This window comes from Brachypodium distachyon, chromosome 3 (genome assembly GCF_000005505.3).
Source record: "Brachypodium distachyon strain Bd21 chromosome 3, Brachypodium_distachyon_v3.0, whole genome shotgun sequence".
Taxonomy (NCBI): Eukaryota; Viridiplantae; Streptophyta; class Magnoliopsida; order Poales; family Poaceae; genus Brachypodium; species Brachypodium distachyon.
Genome location: NC_016133.3, coordinates 21,363,146 through 21,379,801, shown reverse-complemented (window position 1 = coordinate 21,379,801; position 16,656 = coordinate 21,363,146). Strand labels below are relative to the sequence as shown.

General features: G+C 40.0%; 3 protein-coding genes across 4 annotated transcripts; 2 read left to right on the top strand and 1 right to left on the bottom strand.

Annotated features, from left to right (window-relative positions):
• The first annotated feature begins 999 nt into the window (after window positions 1-999).
• On the top strand, window positions 1,000-6,364 carry LOC100831869 (protein PHR1-LIKE 2). Its single transcript, XM_003573738.3, has 6 exons — window positions 1,000-1,341; window positions 3,323-3,399; window positions 3,487-3,541; window positions 4,520-4,589; window positions 4,713-4,782; window positions 5,865-6,364. Exons 1-6 carry the CDS (start codon window positions 1,161-1,163, stop codon window positions 6,021-6,023), a joined length of 612 nt encoding a protein of 203 aa, XP_003573786.1. The 5' UTR covers window positions 1,000-1,160; the 3' UTR covers window positions 6,024-6,364.
• Window positions 6,365-7,237: 873 nt separating this feature from the next.
• LOC100832165 (myb family transcription factor PHL7) lies at window positions 7,238-13,374 on the top strand. 2 transcript variants are annotated; one of them, XM_003573739.4, is made up of 7 exons: window positions 7,238-7,398; window positions 8,630-8,859; window positions 10,096-10,172; window positions 10,262-10,307; window positions 10,401-10,458; window positions 11,136-11,205; window positions 12,632-13,374. In XM_003573739.4, the coding sequence occupies exons 2-7, from the start codon at window positions 8,646-8,648 to the stop codon at window positions 13,088-13,090; spliced, it is 924 nt and encodes a 307-aa protein (XP_003573787.1). In that variant the 5' UTR covers window positions 7,238-7,398; window positions 8,630-8,645; the 3' UTR covers window positions 13,091-13,374. The 2 variants fall into 2 exon arrangements, with proteins under 2 accessions (XP_003573787.1, XP_024317461.1); XM_024461693.1 differs by having other exon boundaries at window positions 7,393-7,507.
• Window positions 13,375-14,691: 1,317 nt separating this feature from the next.
• Window positions 14,692-15,879, bottom strand: LOC112271909 (translation initiation factor IF-2-like). The gene is made up of 4 exons (XM_024462156.1): window positions 15,779-15,879; window positions 15,436-15,567; window positions 15,215-15,290; window positions 14,692-15,102 (listed from the first exon to the last, which is right to left on the bottom strand). Exons 1-4 carry the CDS (start codon window positions 15,786-15,788, stop codon window positions 15,096-15,098), a joined length of 225 nt encoding a protein of 74 aa, XP_024317924.1. The 5' UTR covers window positions 15,789-15,879; the 3' UTR covers window positions 14,692-15,095.
• Window positions 15,880-16,656: the final 777 nt, after the last annotated feature.

Sequence of the window (16,656 nt, the reverse complement as noted above, 5' to 3'; positions counted from 1 at the left end):
CTCAGTCTCTCAGAGGTGCTCATAGGGATAGGGTGTGCGTGCGTGCGTTCATAGGGTGAGTGTAACGTGCGTGTGTGTGAGTGCTTGCGTCTGTACCGTGTTTCCTCAAAAGAAAAAAAATTCTATGCATCTCCGTAAAACGAGAGGAAGAGAAGATACATCCATTTTTATCAATTTGAGACAAGAATTATATGACGGAAGGAGTAATATAAGAAGGGACAGAGAAAATATGGTTATTAAAGGTGGCCAAAGCATAAAATTACTTAGTTTATACTCTCTGCGTCCCAAGGTCCCCATATTAGACTCAAATTTGTCTAAATATAACCGTATCTATATACTAAAATTAGCATGGATACCTGTAATATTTGACATTTAATATGAGACGGAAGGAGTATAAATATAACCCACAAGTTGAATTGGTATGCGTGCGACGTAGAAAAACATCAGCATGCATGACGTTTCCAGAAAGAATAGATTTTGTTAAATTTTAAACATGGGTTTAAATGCTTCTTCAAGCTAACAATTATTCTTACCTGACGGCACCCTTTGCGCTTACGGAAATTGTGCTTAAACGGCAGCATGAAACACAACCGCACAACCTGTTGGGTTGCCGCTGTGGGCGTGTTCATGTGATCTATTTATTTTTATACGCGAAAAATGTTATTTTCTTGGATCCATATTAATTGTCTCAAATTTTTCTAAATATAGACGTATTCATAATTAAAAAACGTCGGAATACATTCAACTAATATAAATCTTATGAGTATTTATTTATTTTTAGGTTGAACGGAGAGGAAGGAAAACAGCTCAAAGTTATTTCTGCACCATCATTTGTTCCGAAAGGTTGCAGCTGTTGTGCTCGGAACAGTAAGTTTGTAAGTTTGGTGATGATTGCTTTCCTGCGGCACTGCTATAGCGACGGTGTAAAGCTGTCGCGACGCGCCCGTCCGTGAGCGCGAGCCACCGAATATACAAAAAGGCAGACAAAGACTAATAAATCGAGAGCGGCAGCGCAACTGCACAAATATGGAGAGGAGAACAGGAAAGGCGTAGAGGGTACTACTAGAGCGGAGCAGAGTCAGAGAGAAGCTTTCCCTCCAATTAATCTTCTCTCGCTTTTTCTGGAGGGGACGCCTCCCGGCGAGCACACAGGCGAGGAGATGTTTCCTGGTCTGATCCACCACCACCACCAGCACGCCGCGGACGACGCGCCGCGCGGGCATGGCGGCGGCAGCGCGCCCAGCCTGGTGCTCACGGCCGACCCCAAGCCCCGGCTCCGCTGGACGGCAGACCTCCACGACCGCTTCGTCGACGCCATCGCCCAGCTCGGCGGGCCAGACAGTGAGAAACTCCTCCATCTCTATTCCCTCTGCCCGCCCTGCCTCCTTCTTGGTCCATGCCCTCGCCGGCTACTTCTTAATTTGTTGGCATGTAAAGACGCTAGTTTGTTGGGGAAAAGAATTGCGGATTAATGGGCCTTTTCTTGGTAGGACCTCGTTGACTTGACTTCAATTGAATGTGCGGCTCACATAGAAAAGGGGGTTGCTAATTTGCTATGGCGACAGATTTCATATTTTCTCGTGCTAGCCAGGGATCATTAGGATTTATTGAGTTGAAATGTGCACTCGCGTCCCCTGAAATCGTTGGAACTTCGCGTTCTTTCTTACTATAAACACTGTATCTGTGCGTGTCATTTCTTCTATGCTCAAAACGAAAACGCTCGCCTGTCTTTTGAAAGTGACGGTTCTTATGGTTTAGGACCGTTGTTCAAGCAGGCCAACTGAGAGCGATTAGGCACTTTTCCTTCAAAACATTCCCGACCTGTAGGCGCTGTAGTTCCTTTCTTATGGGTTGCTGTCTTGTCCTTGTACTACTTGCAAAAACTTGTGTCTTTTTACTGTCGCCTCCACGTTTATGTTTGAGATTCTTGAGTCGGATACTCTCGATGTGGCTTCTAGTGGATTAAAGTGATTTTTGTGTTTGTGATGCATAATTGGTGCACCTATGAGCTATGACCATATATGAACCCCATGGTATGGAGATAGTTCACATGAATAATTACAAAAAAAAAATCCCCCAAAAAGTTCATAATACTAGAACATGTTATTGTACTTATACTTGTAGCATGGGCAAAAAGACACTTATGTGTGCTCTGTGAAGAAAAAGAATATGAATAATCTTTTGTACTACCAGGGTACTTTGTTTTATCCTTTTTGTTCTGTGCACAGAAATACAAATACGTTTTTTTAATTGTAAAAGTACCTAAACCGAAATTGGTTAATGTGGTCATAGGTGTGCAAGTTCATTTTACCATGCATTTCCCACATTACCTCCCCAAACTGTTTATATGTGTAATTCTGTCTTCTTTCTTCTTCTTCTTCTCCTTCTTGAAAGAGGATTCTGATAAACTTGTTGTGGTTCATTAATAATTTCCCTCAGTATATTGAATATTTGTTGTAACTTGTGGTAGATTTCATAAAAATATATTTTACATTCTGGGCTGTTGACAGGAGTGGAAGAAATTATAGCCTATGAAGCTAAATATTTCTTCAATGTTCACAATTGTTATATCGATCTCTCTACATAAACTCAAGCATACAGGAAATGTCATATGCTGTGATTGGTTTGACAAACTGAATAAAGCTGTTGCTTTATCTTGATCATTCTAGGCAAGTAGGCATGCTAGTCTTGATTTTTCAGTTCTAGTTAAGTTTGATGGTTTCTCCATTTTGGAGGCAGGTTATGCTTTTCTATGGAAGGATTGGAGTTTATATTAATTGATTAGTATTAGCTTGTGTCACTTACATGCTGCACTTTGTGCCGCAGTTGTGCGTGTTTCCTAACAATGAGATAGTCGATTTATGTGTTAATTACTGGAAGCTGTGCAGTTTAATAATATTCATTGACTTGATCAGATCGTTACTCGCATAGTATGGAAAACTGATATATTTGTATTTTAGTCGAGATTTTCTTTCCCCCTTGAGCTTATATTTCACTAAACTATGTGTTTACCAAAATAAGATGATTGCATTTTCACTATATTCTACTATATTTCCTATGGCTTTTACTTATATGCTAAATTATATGAATGCCACATATGACCAACACCACATTATCAACCTAAACTGCAGGATTAACAGTAGTCCTTACAAGTTATGACCTGCTAGCATGAATATTTTAGGATGCTGACTAGTATCACTATTTATTGGATTTTTAATATCGCCACCGTGCGATAATGCCATATGCTGTGCATTTATGGTTTATCTTTGATATCTGGATAAAGCATGCAATTGTTAGACTGATTGTGATGTTGATCCCACAGAAGCAACGCCAAAAACTATCTTGAGGACAATGGGTGTGAAAGGGCTCACTCTTTTTCATTTGAAAAGTCATCTCCAGGTATTTTCACTGGCTCGCGCAAATGTTTCCTGCAGTAAAAGAAAACTCAACTACGTTCTTATGTTTGTTAGTTTTTCGACTTACCAGAAATACAGATTGGGAAAGCAGTCTGGCAAGGAGATTACTGAGCAATCAAAAGATGGTAAGTTACACAAAGTTATTGATGACCTCAGCATGAATTAGCATACAATTCCTTGCTGGAGTTCCTATTTTCTTAGGCAAGTCCTTTGTGTAGACAGACTCTGACCGCTTATCCACTTTTGACTTGTATACTTGTTGCATCAAGTTCAACTGTCTCTTACTAAATTGGCGGCTTCATCGGATCCATTGAATTGATCATTCATCAACACATGTTTGGCATCAATAAAATAGGTGGAGTCAATTCTGTGATGGAACACTAGAATAGATCTTTTTTTTCAGGAACGCGTGAGAAAGCATGCATTTTTTCATTAGAAGGAGAAGAACCAACTGAGCAACGACAACAAACTGAGGTCCACCACAACACAAACGAAAAGAAAACAAACACAGAATCTCTATTCTCTCAAAATTCCTACGAGCTTCCACTTTTCTGCCTGAACCCTAATAGAGTCTGGGATGTTGTCGCACGAAATAAGGTACCAACCTGAAATAGATAAACTGAGGTCAGCTGGGAGTTCTATGGATTGAAAATAGTACCTGTAGCTACCAGCTTGAAGTGAAGACTTAGGTTTCGGCACATGCTGGAAGTTGTGGGAAATGGGAAAATACTTTTCTTGTTAGGTGCTGTGCGAAGTTTCGTACATGAACATCTCACCAAAAAAGTAACTAGTAAGTATTGGAAAGTATTATTTTTATTCTCAGCCACATTGTTAGCATTCAGGGTCTCAATTGTGGTGAACTCAAACACAGCAGGTCCTTACACAGATTGCTTATACTTGCTAATCATAATATTCTCAATAAAGTCATCCACCTCTTTTATGAGATTGTGCTGTACCATTGATACCAAAATATGTTTAGAGCATTCTGTGCATATTTGTTCATCTGTTTTGTGTATAACTTCTCATCAGTCCAGAAGAACAGTAGTTTTCTTGCAATTCATACTTGACAACTGACTTTCTATTGCCTTTTTGAATGATTGCAGGTTCTTACCTTATGGAAGCTCAAAGTGGAATAAATTTGTCTCCTAGAATTCCTATACCAGATGTGGAAGAGTAAGCTTCATCAACTAATTATCAACCATAGTCTTGACTTTAGACAAATCTGTCCAAATTTAGGTTTATTGTCCAACTTGTGATATTTCAGAGAAATTACATTGTATGATTATTGTTTTATAGAAGTCAAGAAGTCAAAGAAGCACTCAGAGAACAAATGGAAGTGCAACGAAGATTGCATGAACAAGTGAAGGTAACAACAACACTCTTTTCTTTTTTTGCTTATTATGACATCAGCATTACTATATTTGCTGCAATAGTTTTGAGTTTTGGGATGAGTTTGCTTGTAGTTCTTACTCCTATGGAACATATAGTACGTTTTGGCACGGTCAGTGCTTCCTGGCTAAGGGTAAACATTGTACTGTCCAAGAAATGAACAATGCATTCTGGCCTTTTGATCGAATAAGGGTGAATTGAAGGTTTAGAGTAGAAAACAAATAAAGTTCTTTCTAGTGGAATTAGGCTACATCTCCCTTATTCTAGTGGACTTTGTTTAGAGACAAAATGAACAATGCATTCTGGCCTTTTGATCGAATAAGGGTGAATTGAAGGTTTAGAGTAGAAAACAAATAAAGTTCTTTCTAGTGGAATTAGGCTACATCTCCCTTATTCTAGTGGACTTTGTTTAGAGACAAGATATCTGGAAGTGTTTGGTGTTCCTACAGACAATGCAACATCCTTATGTGTAGCTGGTTGAACAACAAACTATCGAATTGGAATGCCCTAGCTATTCCCCTGGTGACAGCATCTTCATCACCATGGAAACAATTAAGCAAGAACTTCATGTGCCTTTCTCCATGGAAATTACACTGGCAACATGGAGCATCTGGAAGACGAGAAATGACTGCATCTTCAATGGGATCACTCCATCACTGTACCGCTGTAGAAGAACTTTCAAGGACGAACTCAATCTTGCTTTTCATAGAGCTAGAAGAGAGACATATAATGGCCTAAAGGTCTGGAGAGACAACTTCATGTAATTACTATGTAAATACTCTTTTTTTGATAATATATGCAATAGGCCTTATGGCCTAAAGCTTTCCGTCAAAAAAAATTGGAATAACTGTCTTGATGGTTATTCTGTCTACAGCTGTTTTCGTTATACAGTACTATAGTTCACAGCTGAATAACTTAATCCATGACGGGATCCTGTCAGTTTCATTGGAATTAGGGCCAGTACGATGTTGCGATAACTCAACTAGTTTATCCTGGACATACCCCTCTGGGTAGTATAGTTTCCAGTATTTGACTGTTTGCACTTGTTTCGTTTATCAGGTCCAGGAGTGTGTGAAGATCCGAAGAGAAGCACATCAGACCTACATCGACAGCCTACTGGAGAAGGCATGCATGCTAGTATCGGAACAACTAAGTGGCTTCAGCATCTCTGACTATGACCTGCCAGATCTAGCATCTGCTGGGTTCCAGATCCCTTGAGCTCCTCCTCCCGCCGACTATACCAGGCTGTGCAAACCTGGAACTGGCAAAGCCTAATTGTCGTTATGACCCCGGTAACTGTTTAGTGTTAGTTGAAGAACAAAGTTGGTCTATCTCAGTATGTCTAAAACTGACTTTTGTTAATGTCCAATACCTAGTAGACTTTCTTAATGCTGTGTTAACATGGAATTCAGAATTCCAACATCCGATTCAATGCATTTTGGTTAGCTGTGCCACTGCAAAGATGGACTTATCTGTGCAAATTCCAGGCTCCGTTTGGAACACGTGAATCTGTCGTCGATGTCTTGTTGAGAATGCATGGAACTTGTTGGTGTCTTTCATGAATAGTGAACGGAAATTGTTTGTTCTTGTGAAAATACACATGAATTCTCTCCTAATATTTGTATTATAACAAAATTGCTCGTTCCCTATCACTACATCCATACCAATCTCTATAATGCCTCAACCAGAAGTTTGTCTTTTCAACATTGAAATTTTTCGATCTCGCCAATGGACTATGATCCATTGGTTCAACGAAGTCCGCATTCCAACATTTTGGAATTGCTTCCCTAGTTCACAAAGTTGAAAACGTATCGCCTGTACCATCCATCAGGACACCCTGCATTAAGGGCACAATAAAATTCATATACTCCGTATTTGATTAAGCTGTACCAACAAAGAGTAGCAGTAACATCAAGCACAACATACCAAACAAGAAATAGTTTCTTTCATCAAACACTAGCGGTAGTAACATGCATAATTTTTCTCATCTATCTCCCCCAAACATATCCGTCTGGACCCATCAAGATCTCTCCCGAGCTCTCCCAAATCCCAAACCCACCCTTGTCGCTTTGCTCGCCCCTTTGCCGAAGGGCAAGAACCTACCTGAGCCTTTCATGACGGCGCGGGAGGAAAGAAGCGGGAAGGTTGTTGCTCAATTGGCGATGTCTGTCAAGGCGCTTTTTACAAGTACTTAGATCTAGAGAAGATATTGGTCGATCGCTAAACACACATGATACTGGATTGATGGCGTTATTTTTTGATGGACTGCAAATAGAATTTCATGTCACTTATTTTGGGCGGAAGAGTATAATCGATGGAGGTCGTTTTTATTAATCGTGAACTTCTCTGAAAGGGCTGGGAAAGGAAATAAAATGAAATGAACAAACCCCTCCCTACCCTCAGTTTTTTTTTTCGAAAAGGGAGCTCCCCTACCCCTCGCTTTTTTTTTCCGAAAAGGGGGCTCCCCGGCCTCTGCACCCTACCCCTCACTTGGTCTTCCTCCATGTTCCCTCTCGCCGAGAGAGACTGAGAGAATCAGAGAAAAGGAGTGACAGACGAACGAGCATCCTCCTTCAGTTCTTCTCCCTTCTTGGTTAGTAGCTTCCTCTCCCTTCTCGTCTTCCTCCCCCACGCGTTCCGCATTTCCAGGGATCCACCCACCTGTTCTCCATCCATGGATTGCTGCTTCTTCAAGTTTCTTGGTGAGCTGGTTTGCCGGTAGATTTCGACTTTCTCCGATTAGTTCAACCCACGAGCTCCTGCGGGCTAGGGTATTTGGCGGGGGTTCCCCCCTGGTCGACCGTATTGGCACCTAAGGTCTGAGGAGGCAGTCGGCAGTCCCCTTCGGTTTCAAGAATGGGGGTTTCTCTGTGGGGAAGCTTCTTTCCAACTTTTGTTCCTGGCCGTCCAATTTTAAGAAACTGCCAATTTGTTTGTTTTTCAAAAAAAACTTAATGCTTTCTTAGGCTGCTTACAAAAACACCCATGACAAGACAACAACTGCCCCCTAGATGCACATTGCAACAGATATAACCATTGATGCCATCCTGCATGCTCCCAGGACGCTGCAGACCAACCAAAATCTTCACCACTAGTATTCAGGATCCAGCACTACAAAGAAGTTCAGAGTTTTCTGGTTTGCAGAAGGAGGTGGCTCAATAACGGCCTTGCCAACCTTCCACCACCCCCAAAGAAGACCCTGCAGTGCTGGGATAACTTCGCACCTTAGCCCTGACCGCCTATTGCCAGATCCGGTATGAGGTGATAACCCTGGTAGGATAGAGAGACATCCTCTCGTGGTCGTAGCTGCCGTTTGCTTCCTGAATGCTGAGATGCCACACATTGATAAGCCCCATGGACTTGTTTGTCACGCTTTGTATTTCGTTGTTATGTGTGGTTGAATAAATGCTGTCACCTATAGTGAATTAAGTAGGTTCTTGTGTAGCCAGTTAGTTTTTTTTTTCTGAGACCATGCTAGCATATGTTAATTGGATCGTTTAATTCTTGCCGCATTTGGCATGAAACTGTGAATCAGCATACAAGTGTTCCTCTGCAGTCCCCAGCTACAGTAAACTGTGAATCAAGGCATCAGGCTTAGTTCAAAGTATGTTTGTTGGTGTCATTCACATATTTAGGCACAAATCTACTAGTAAACGACAGGCTGAGCCTCGTGGAAAATGATAGTTATGGCGTTCTTTTGCATTCGTGGGCTTTATGGTGGATGAAATGTTGAATGAGCCTATAAGATTTGACTGTCTTGCCAAATTGCCCTTTTGTTTAATCATGGCATGCCGTATTATTTTCTTAAGTCGTCTGTATTTCAGGCGACGAGCAAGTGCAATGTATCAGCCAAATCAAATTTCTAGCATTGGTCATAATCATGGCAGTCCTGCTGCTCATGAACAAATGGAGCTAGGGGGCACCAGTATGAGTATGGTGCCTTGTAATGGGGGAAATGATAACCCTAACATGGCATCAAGGCAACGGTTACGTTGGACAAACGAGCTGCATGACCGATTTGTGGAGGCTGTTACTCAGCTTGGTGGGCCGGATAGTACGTACTTGATTCTTCAACTTCTCTATTCACTTTTTATTGCTTCTCTTATTATTTAGTGTGAATTCCATTTTCTTACCCCTAGCTGTGACTTTGTGACAGTTTTTACCCCATTAAGAAAATACTACCCTTTAGTTCTGATTTCGTGACAGCCTGTACTCTGTTTTATTATTTTCCCCAAACAAACTTGACCCACATATTAGGATGACATGACAGCTAACTGGGCAGACGACTTGAACGCATAATCCTTGTGGCACATCAAATATGTTAGATTCTGCCATATTATGTGAAGTTTGATCAAATTTTGTTAAAATTTGTGACTTTGGTGTCAGATTTTGACAGAATGTAGCAGAATTTAGAAGGATTTGACAGAACTGAACATAATTTAATGATTGTGTGTCTGAGTTGTCTGCCAGTCAGTTACCGACTTGCCGCGTTATATATGTTGATTTGGGGTCTGGGGTAAAAGTTCTCAGTATTTTTAACGAAAGGGTAAAATGTAGAAGTATTTTTAAATGGGGTAAAAGCTGTCGCAAAGTCACAGCTAGGGGGTAAAAAGTTGAATTCACTATTATTTCTCGTTGAGTATATTTTTAATCCACAGAAGATTTGTTTATCATTTCATTGATAGGTAGAGAATGATACAACGTGCTGCATGGAATACATAGATTGTGACCCTGCGGGTTTGGCATAGACATGCTATATAAAGACATGCTCGCGCTTCTCTGGCAAAATATTTGCATGTTTGCTAAATAGGGTGGACTTTTTCTACTTCAGTGATCTGCATTATTGTACTGTGGTACAGAACTATGAATACTAAAACTCACTGTTGAGGGAAAGTGGATAGCCATACTTGGTCATGTGAAACCAAAGTTGTAACATCACCATGGTCATGAAAAGTCAAAACACAACTTTGATCACAATTTTGTTGTAACTGTCCTCAGCCCAGCATGCACTCGGACGAAGAAAACACTAAATCTAAGAAAGAGTTAGCACTTAGCAAGCAATGACCATGGATGTGCTGCCTATTAAAATTTAAATGACATCCTACACTATTGATTCCTACAATAGATAATTATTTTAAAACAGATACTTCCGAGGCCCTGGAAAGTCATGGTGAAACAGAGGAATACTTTATTAGCTTATGATCTACATATTTAATTGAACCGTTTTCTTAATTACTTGGCTAGTTTGAGTAACTGCATCGTGAATAATATAATTGTTGAAATGTGGCAGGAGCCACTCCGAAAGGAGTTCTGAAAATTATGGGTGTGCCAGGACTCACAATATACCATGTGAAAAGTCACCTACAGGTATATTGTTTTTTTTATTTACAAATAACCCTTTACCAGCTTGACTATCTTTGTTGTTTCTCCCTAACCATTGTCCTTTCTTTATCTAGAAATACCGTCTTGCGAAGTACATTCCAGACCCATCAGCCAGTGATGGTAGGCAATCATTTTCATCTTGTTATATCTACATTCTAGAAAGAGTGGTAGTCTATTAATGTTAAACTTCACTAATTTATATTCCTTATGTAGACAACAAAGCTGAAGAAAGAGATCCAGGGGATTTGCTTGCAGCACTTGAAGGTTCCTCGTAAGTTAAATGATTTACCCTTTTTATGTCCAGTTTAATAGGCCATATTGTTTGTACTTGAATTTTTTAAAGCAACAACGGGTCTGAAGTTCAATCGTTTCTTGCGATTTCCGTTTAAGCATCTAGATACATGTAATAGAAAGTCACTTAACATGGGACGGAGGGAGTACAATTTACAGCATTATAACAAATATTTCATAAATACCGAAATATAATTCTGGACTCTTTATTATTGAAGGAAATGAATGAAGTACTAAACAACTTATGTATTGATGCTGTTGCAATTTTATTTTGCCACGATAAACATTGCGTTGTTAGTACTAGTTGCAATGCTGTTGCAATGAAGTCAACAGACCTAATTTTGTTGAATTTCCTTGAACCTGAAAGTGTTGCTTGATTGCTTGCTTACTACCCATCCGAGGCTTAGTAGTCAATAGCATGTAGCATCCGAGTGCATAAATAGTTAAATAACTTTGGGAACTAAATTAAAGTTAGTCAAAATAAACTGATTATAGTAGATAAACCACTTTATTAATTTAAACATCTGCATGTTGCGATTGTTCAGTACACATTACTTCATTATATAGTGTGGTCTTTTTATTAGTTTTCCCTCTTATTTATTTTTACCAGGTTCCTAGGAAACTGTTATTGATATCATTTATGTTATGTTATTGCAGTGGAATGCCAATATCTGAAGCCTTGAAGCTCCAGATGGAGGTCCAGAAGCGGTTGCATGAACAATTAGAGGTAAGCTAAGGCTTTTGCCATTTCTTTTGAAGTTAAAGTTGTGATATGAAACTCACAGCTATTGTTGTTTCCAGTTCCGAGCATTTTTTTACTGTGCAATCACTTAGACTAGTGGTAAAATGGTTGAAAACCATCAGGTACAAAAACTTGTGATAAAAATTGTGTTAGAGAAAATTTGCGGCTTTGTCTTTTAGTAGGCTCACAATTTCAAAAGATAAGAGAAAATTGAGTTTTTTTTTTACAGTTTTAGCTGAGCACGCGCGGGGTGAGATGCTTGCGCTTTCTCCTTTAATTGGCTCACGTGTTGAAATGAAAGACTAAATGCTTCAATCGGCGATCTCCTACAATGTGTATTGTCCAGCTAAGTGAGTCAGTTTGGATATCTTATTCTAACCCTGCACTAAGCGCCTAAGCCTCCTTGGTATGCGGGAAAAAGACTATCAGCATATAAATGTTTGCATTATATGCCTTCATCTCTGACTAATATACCCTAGTAGAAAAGTTTTACGATTTTTATAGATGTTAGTTAAGAATTCACAAGTTACGACCATTGATAGGTATATAGTGATAAGAGTCAAAATCAGACCATGAAGGAAGTTTTAGTGCTAGTAGTGCCACCAAGCCTTGTGGTGCTGCTACTACCAAAGTTGTAATATTATCTATCATACTACTACAAAATTTCAAATCAAAATGCAACACATGTAAAAAGCAAGAAAAAAAATTCTGCAGTGAGTAGTATTTCATCCTCTCTCTCTCTCTCTCTCTGTTGATACTATTTACAGCAAAATTGTCTTTTTTTTAACTCACTGCTTAGATTAAATTTGAAATTTTTGTCATGATAGATACATAGAGGCTCAATGTTACCAAAAAGTTTCTGTTCTTTTTAGTAACATTTTGGTACTGCTACAGCTGCACTGCCACGCATTGGTAACACTAGAACTCCTCTCATCGGACCAATTCATATATTTTTCAAACTGAAAGACTTCAATAATTTATGAGAAGAAATCTCGCTATGCCATTATCCTACTCTATTTTGCTAGCCTGCGGTACCCTTCCACTTGGTTACCCAAAATATAAGTCATAAAAGTTTTGTCCTAAGTTTGACCAAGTTTATAGAAAAAATATGAACATCTAGAATACCAAATCAATATCAATAGATCCATCATGAAATACATTTTCATATTTATGTATTTGGCATTGTAGATGTTGATTTTGTTTTTGGTATAAACTTGACCAAACTTTTATTTGACTTAGGATAAAACTTATATGACTCGTATTTTGGGGAGGGAGTACTGTTTAAAAATATGTTTAAGAGTTTGTTTACATTTACATATGTAGACTGTATAAATATGTGCAATCTTCCGTTTACTTAAGAAACCAACAGTAAATTATGGTTCTAATGTGAGCTGGCAAACATCTCTTGCAGGTGCAAAGGCAGCTGCAGCTACGAATCGAGGCACAGGGCAAGTATCTCCAGAAGATCATTGAAGAGCAGCAGCGCATCACTGCTGCAGGACCTTCCAGAGCCACATCAAGTGATCAAATGCCTGATTCCGAGAGAACTAACCCATCAACTCCCGGACTGACATCTGAATCTCGAGTTCACGGTTCCACCAAGAACAACAAAAATCAAATTGAGCTAACAAAGAGCTCTCCTAACGATGATCCTCTCGCGTGTCGTCAACCACTAACCCCTGACTGTAGCCGGCCTAGTTCCCCAACTCTCAGTCCAGAGCATGAACGTCCAGTTAAGAGGCAGAGAGGCAGTGACCCCGTCGATGATACATCATTTGATGATGACCAGTTTGTCCTTCCACGCACCATTTTTGAATCGAGCACAGCCACAGAGTTCCAAGACTGCTCGTCGCCTTATTCAGGCCATTAGAATTTGGTGCTTTGCCAGGATAGATATACATGCTTTCATCTGTTGCTGTCAGTAGTTTTTGCCTTCTCAACATCAATGCTGTTGTTAGACACGAGTTTAGTTATGAGAGACTGAAGAGGAGGTTGATTAGACATGCCTGGTAGCTGTAACTCTCTAATGATGTCATCAGATGTTACCATGTCGTTAGATGTTACCATGCTGTTTAGTTCTGAGTGGTATCTAAATTGAGATTGTTTTAGAACGGCTTATTTCATGCTTCATGCCAATTTATTTTTGTTGCCATAGTCCTTTCTTTGGACAGTTCTTGCCATGGTCTCAACACTCTGGTGTTGCACTTAGTTTAGATCCAATATAGTGATGACGGACGAGATCTATGGGCTATTCAAGTTCCAGTTATTTTGTGCTCATCTTCGTCATCTACAGTATTGGTATGTGCAAGCACAAAGTTTATTAATGTAACAAATTTCATGTAAATTTATTCGTCATCTACAATTTCATTGTAGGACTTACAATGGTGACGGATGGAGATCAAGGTGGTGAAGTGGAGGGGGTTCACTTGCCACAGAAACTCACGTTTCCACCATAACAAGCAAAACCAAGATCTAATATAAGCAATTTTTTACCAACCCTGCAAAACTACGGTGGGTACCTAAAATCTACAGCAGTAAAACAGTAAACTGTACTCTTTCCGATCCTAAATTGTTGTCGAAATATTACATGTATCTAGACGCTTTTTTAAGAATAGATATATCCATATTTGGGCAAATTTGAGTCAAAAATTTAGGATCAGAGTATAATTTTTTACCAATCCTACTGAAATTGTACCGTCTACTTGCAACAAGGATTCCTGAACAAATATAACCAATACTACATTAGCAACCCCCTAAATATCAGGGTTGATAAGCTCTTATTTTCAAAACGTGGAATGGGTCCTGGCCCCTTCGTCAATCGATCCACACATATCAGGGGTAATAGGCTAGAAAAATGGATCCGTTAAACAAATATTAACAAAATACGAATAAACAAAAAAATAATACTGAAACATATTTGCACCTAGTTCAAATTATACTCTAGATTTTGAAAACCACGGCACCTGTAGGTAGCGTCCTGATGACATCGCAGTAATAATCCTAGAGGCCTTGATTTGTGGTCACCGGAGACTGGTCGTTGACGGTGATGCCTTGGCCGGTAAAGGACGGTCTCCAGCGAAGGTGACGGCCGTAACGAACGTATCCTGCTGCTGTTGGGTGCTTGAATCCTTGAATTGAGTCGTGGACGGGATTATATTTGGCGTTTTTATGTTGGGGAGAAACGGTCGATTGATGCAGAATCAAAGCGCGGTGGAGCTGCTCGGACTCCCTATATATCCTCATGCAAAATTATTTCCGAAAACATATAAAATTAATTTAGGAAACTCTAATTTAGACATTTTATTAACATCTGTACATGTTGAACCTCCCTTGCATTTTTTTTAACTCTTGAAAATCGGAATGTACGCTTACATCGATCCTTCCTTAATTAAGTCAAGTCTAGCTGCTCAACTGATGACCCGTAGGGCTCGTGTTTGTTTTGTCGGCATCGCCAGTTACAGTACTCGTTAACGTACGTATTCAGTTGGAAGTATCCAAGCACTGCATGCGTCTTTGGACTGAAGTTCGTTAACGCGCATGCGTGTTGAGTAAGAAAATAAACACCGGATAGATCGAATATTTATTCAATACAATTGAACAATTCATATATTTACATGTTATATGTACATATGTGTTATAGAAAAATATTAACATACATGAACAAATGAAATACTCCTACTTGATTGGAATTTGTAGCTACGTCTGTGATCTACTTTTGCTGGTTACACACTTCATACACACATAAATTTTCTCAACAGGGAATATATAATACGCGGTAGTAATTGACAGACGAATTGAACCGTGTGATGGTTTTCTTGGCCAAGGCCTATGCATGCGTAGACGATCATGCATGCATCACCACTTAGATATGCGCGCTATCGCCTGAAAAGAAAGGGAACTTTTCAGTGCTTTCGTAGCCAATCACAATCAATTCGAAGTATAAATTCGTTAACATGAATGTTTGATGGACAGATTGGTACTTGTGTTGACTCACTTTTTGGTCTGACCCCCACCACGAGCTTCATCAGGTTTGTTCCCGCGGGTGGGCACGGAAGCGTTCAACCCTTTGCCTTAATTTATGAACCGCACGAATGCAAAAGGTGTCCATAAAAGGTGCAACGAATCATCAGAGACAAGAAAGAAAGATAGATAGAAAGGTGCAAATACAGAGTAGTTAAGAAAGGGATCGATGGAGAGTTGCCCATGCACAAGTACCTGCTGCAGACGGCGACGGCGCCTTTTTCCCGGACTCCGGCGGCGCAGGATACGCTGGGCCTGGGCATCGATCATCATAGGGACCGGGTGCCGGTGGTGGCCGTGAAAGTGCAGGCACAGGTTTATTCATCGCTGCATGTATATATGTAATGAAGATAAGAGTATACGAAACGAAATGCATCAGAGAAAATATACTAAGTAGGTAGTAGCTAGCTAACTTGTGTACTCACTCCGTCTAACAAAAAGTTGAGACATCTTTTGTTGGACGGAGAGAGTATATGATATGTTGACACGTATATGGATGAAAAACATGCGAAATGGATGGAGGCTCGCTCTCACGTACCCTTCGCCATGTTCAGTACGTCTTGGAGGCCTTGGATCGATCGTGTTTTTGGGCGTCTACAGCTGCTAGCTAGTTTTGAGTTTTCTCTTGCTAAATGCTTGATGGATGAATTCATGTGGCCGGCCGTGTGGGTTATATATATAGGGATACCGGATACGGATACGTGTACGTACGTGAACGCACTGCAAAATTTCTGGAAATTTCATCTGCCATAAGGTCTGTTGAGAAGCAGTGTCATGTACCCATTATTGTTGAAAGCGATTGTATTTCTTTGATTCAGGTCCTCACTTTTTCCTCACAGAACCGTTCTGCTTTCTGTTCAGTTGTGGGTGATATCCTTCGTTTCACCACTTCCGATCGTAGTATCCGTTTTATTTTTCACTAAGAGAGAGAACAACTCTGTAGCCCATGAGCTCGCTAGTTTCTGTAGTAAGGTGTGCGTTGAAGGTGTGTTATGTAACTTTGTGCCGTCCTGCATGATGTGCCAGGTTACGAATGATTGCATGTAACTTGTCTCTCGATTAATTTACACACCTTCTCTCAAAAATAAATAAAAAATGTGCAGGTTGTATTCACTCCTCGGAAGAACTGCTCCAGTGTGGTACTGGGTCTTCCGACTAATTAACCGTGCTTTCCTGGATCTTCCCTGCAAAGAAAATACGTCAAAACATACATATGTAACCGTAATTCAAATGGCGTTGCTTAATTCCTTGAAGAATGCACTCTGGAAATAAGTCCTCTCAACATGACAAACACATACATACGGTTCCTAACTAAGGGCCCCTGAGTGAACTTTCCATCATCTTTCCCCCAGAACCCTGTCTGATCTTCAACTAATTAATGTTATAAATCTTGCTGTCAGAGATCCTTCGCTCTAG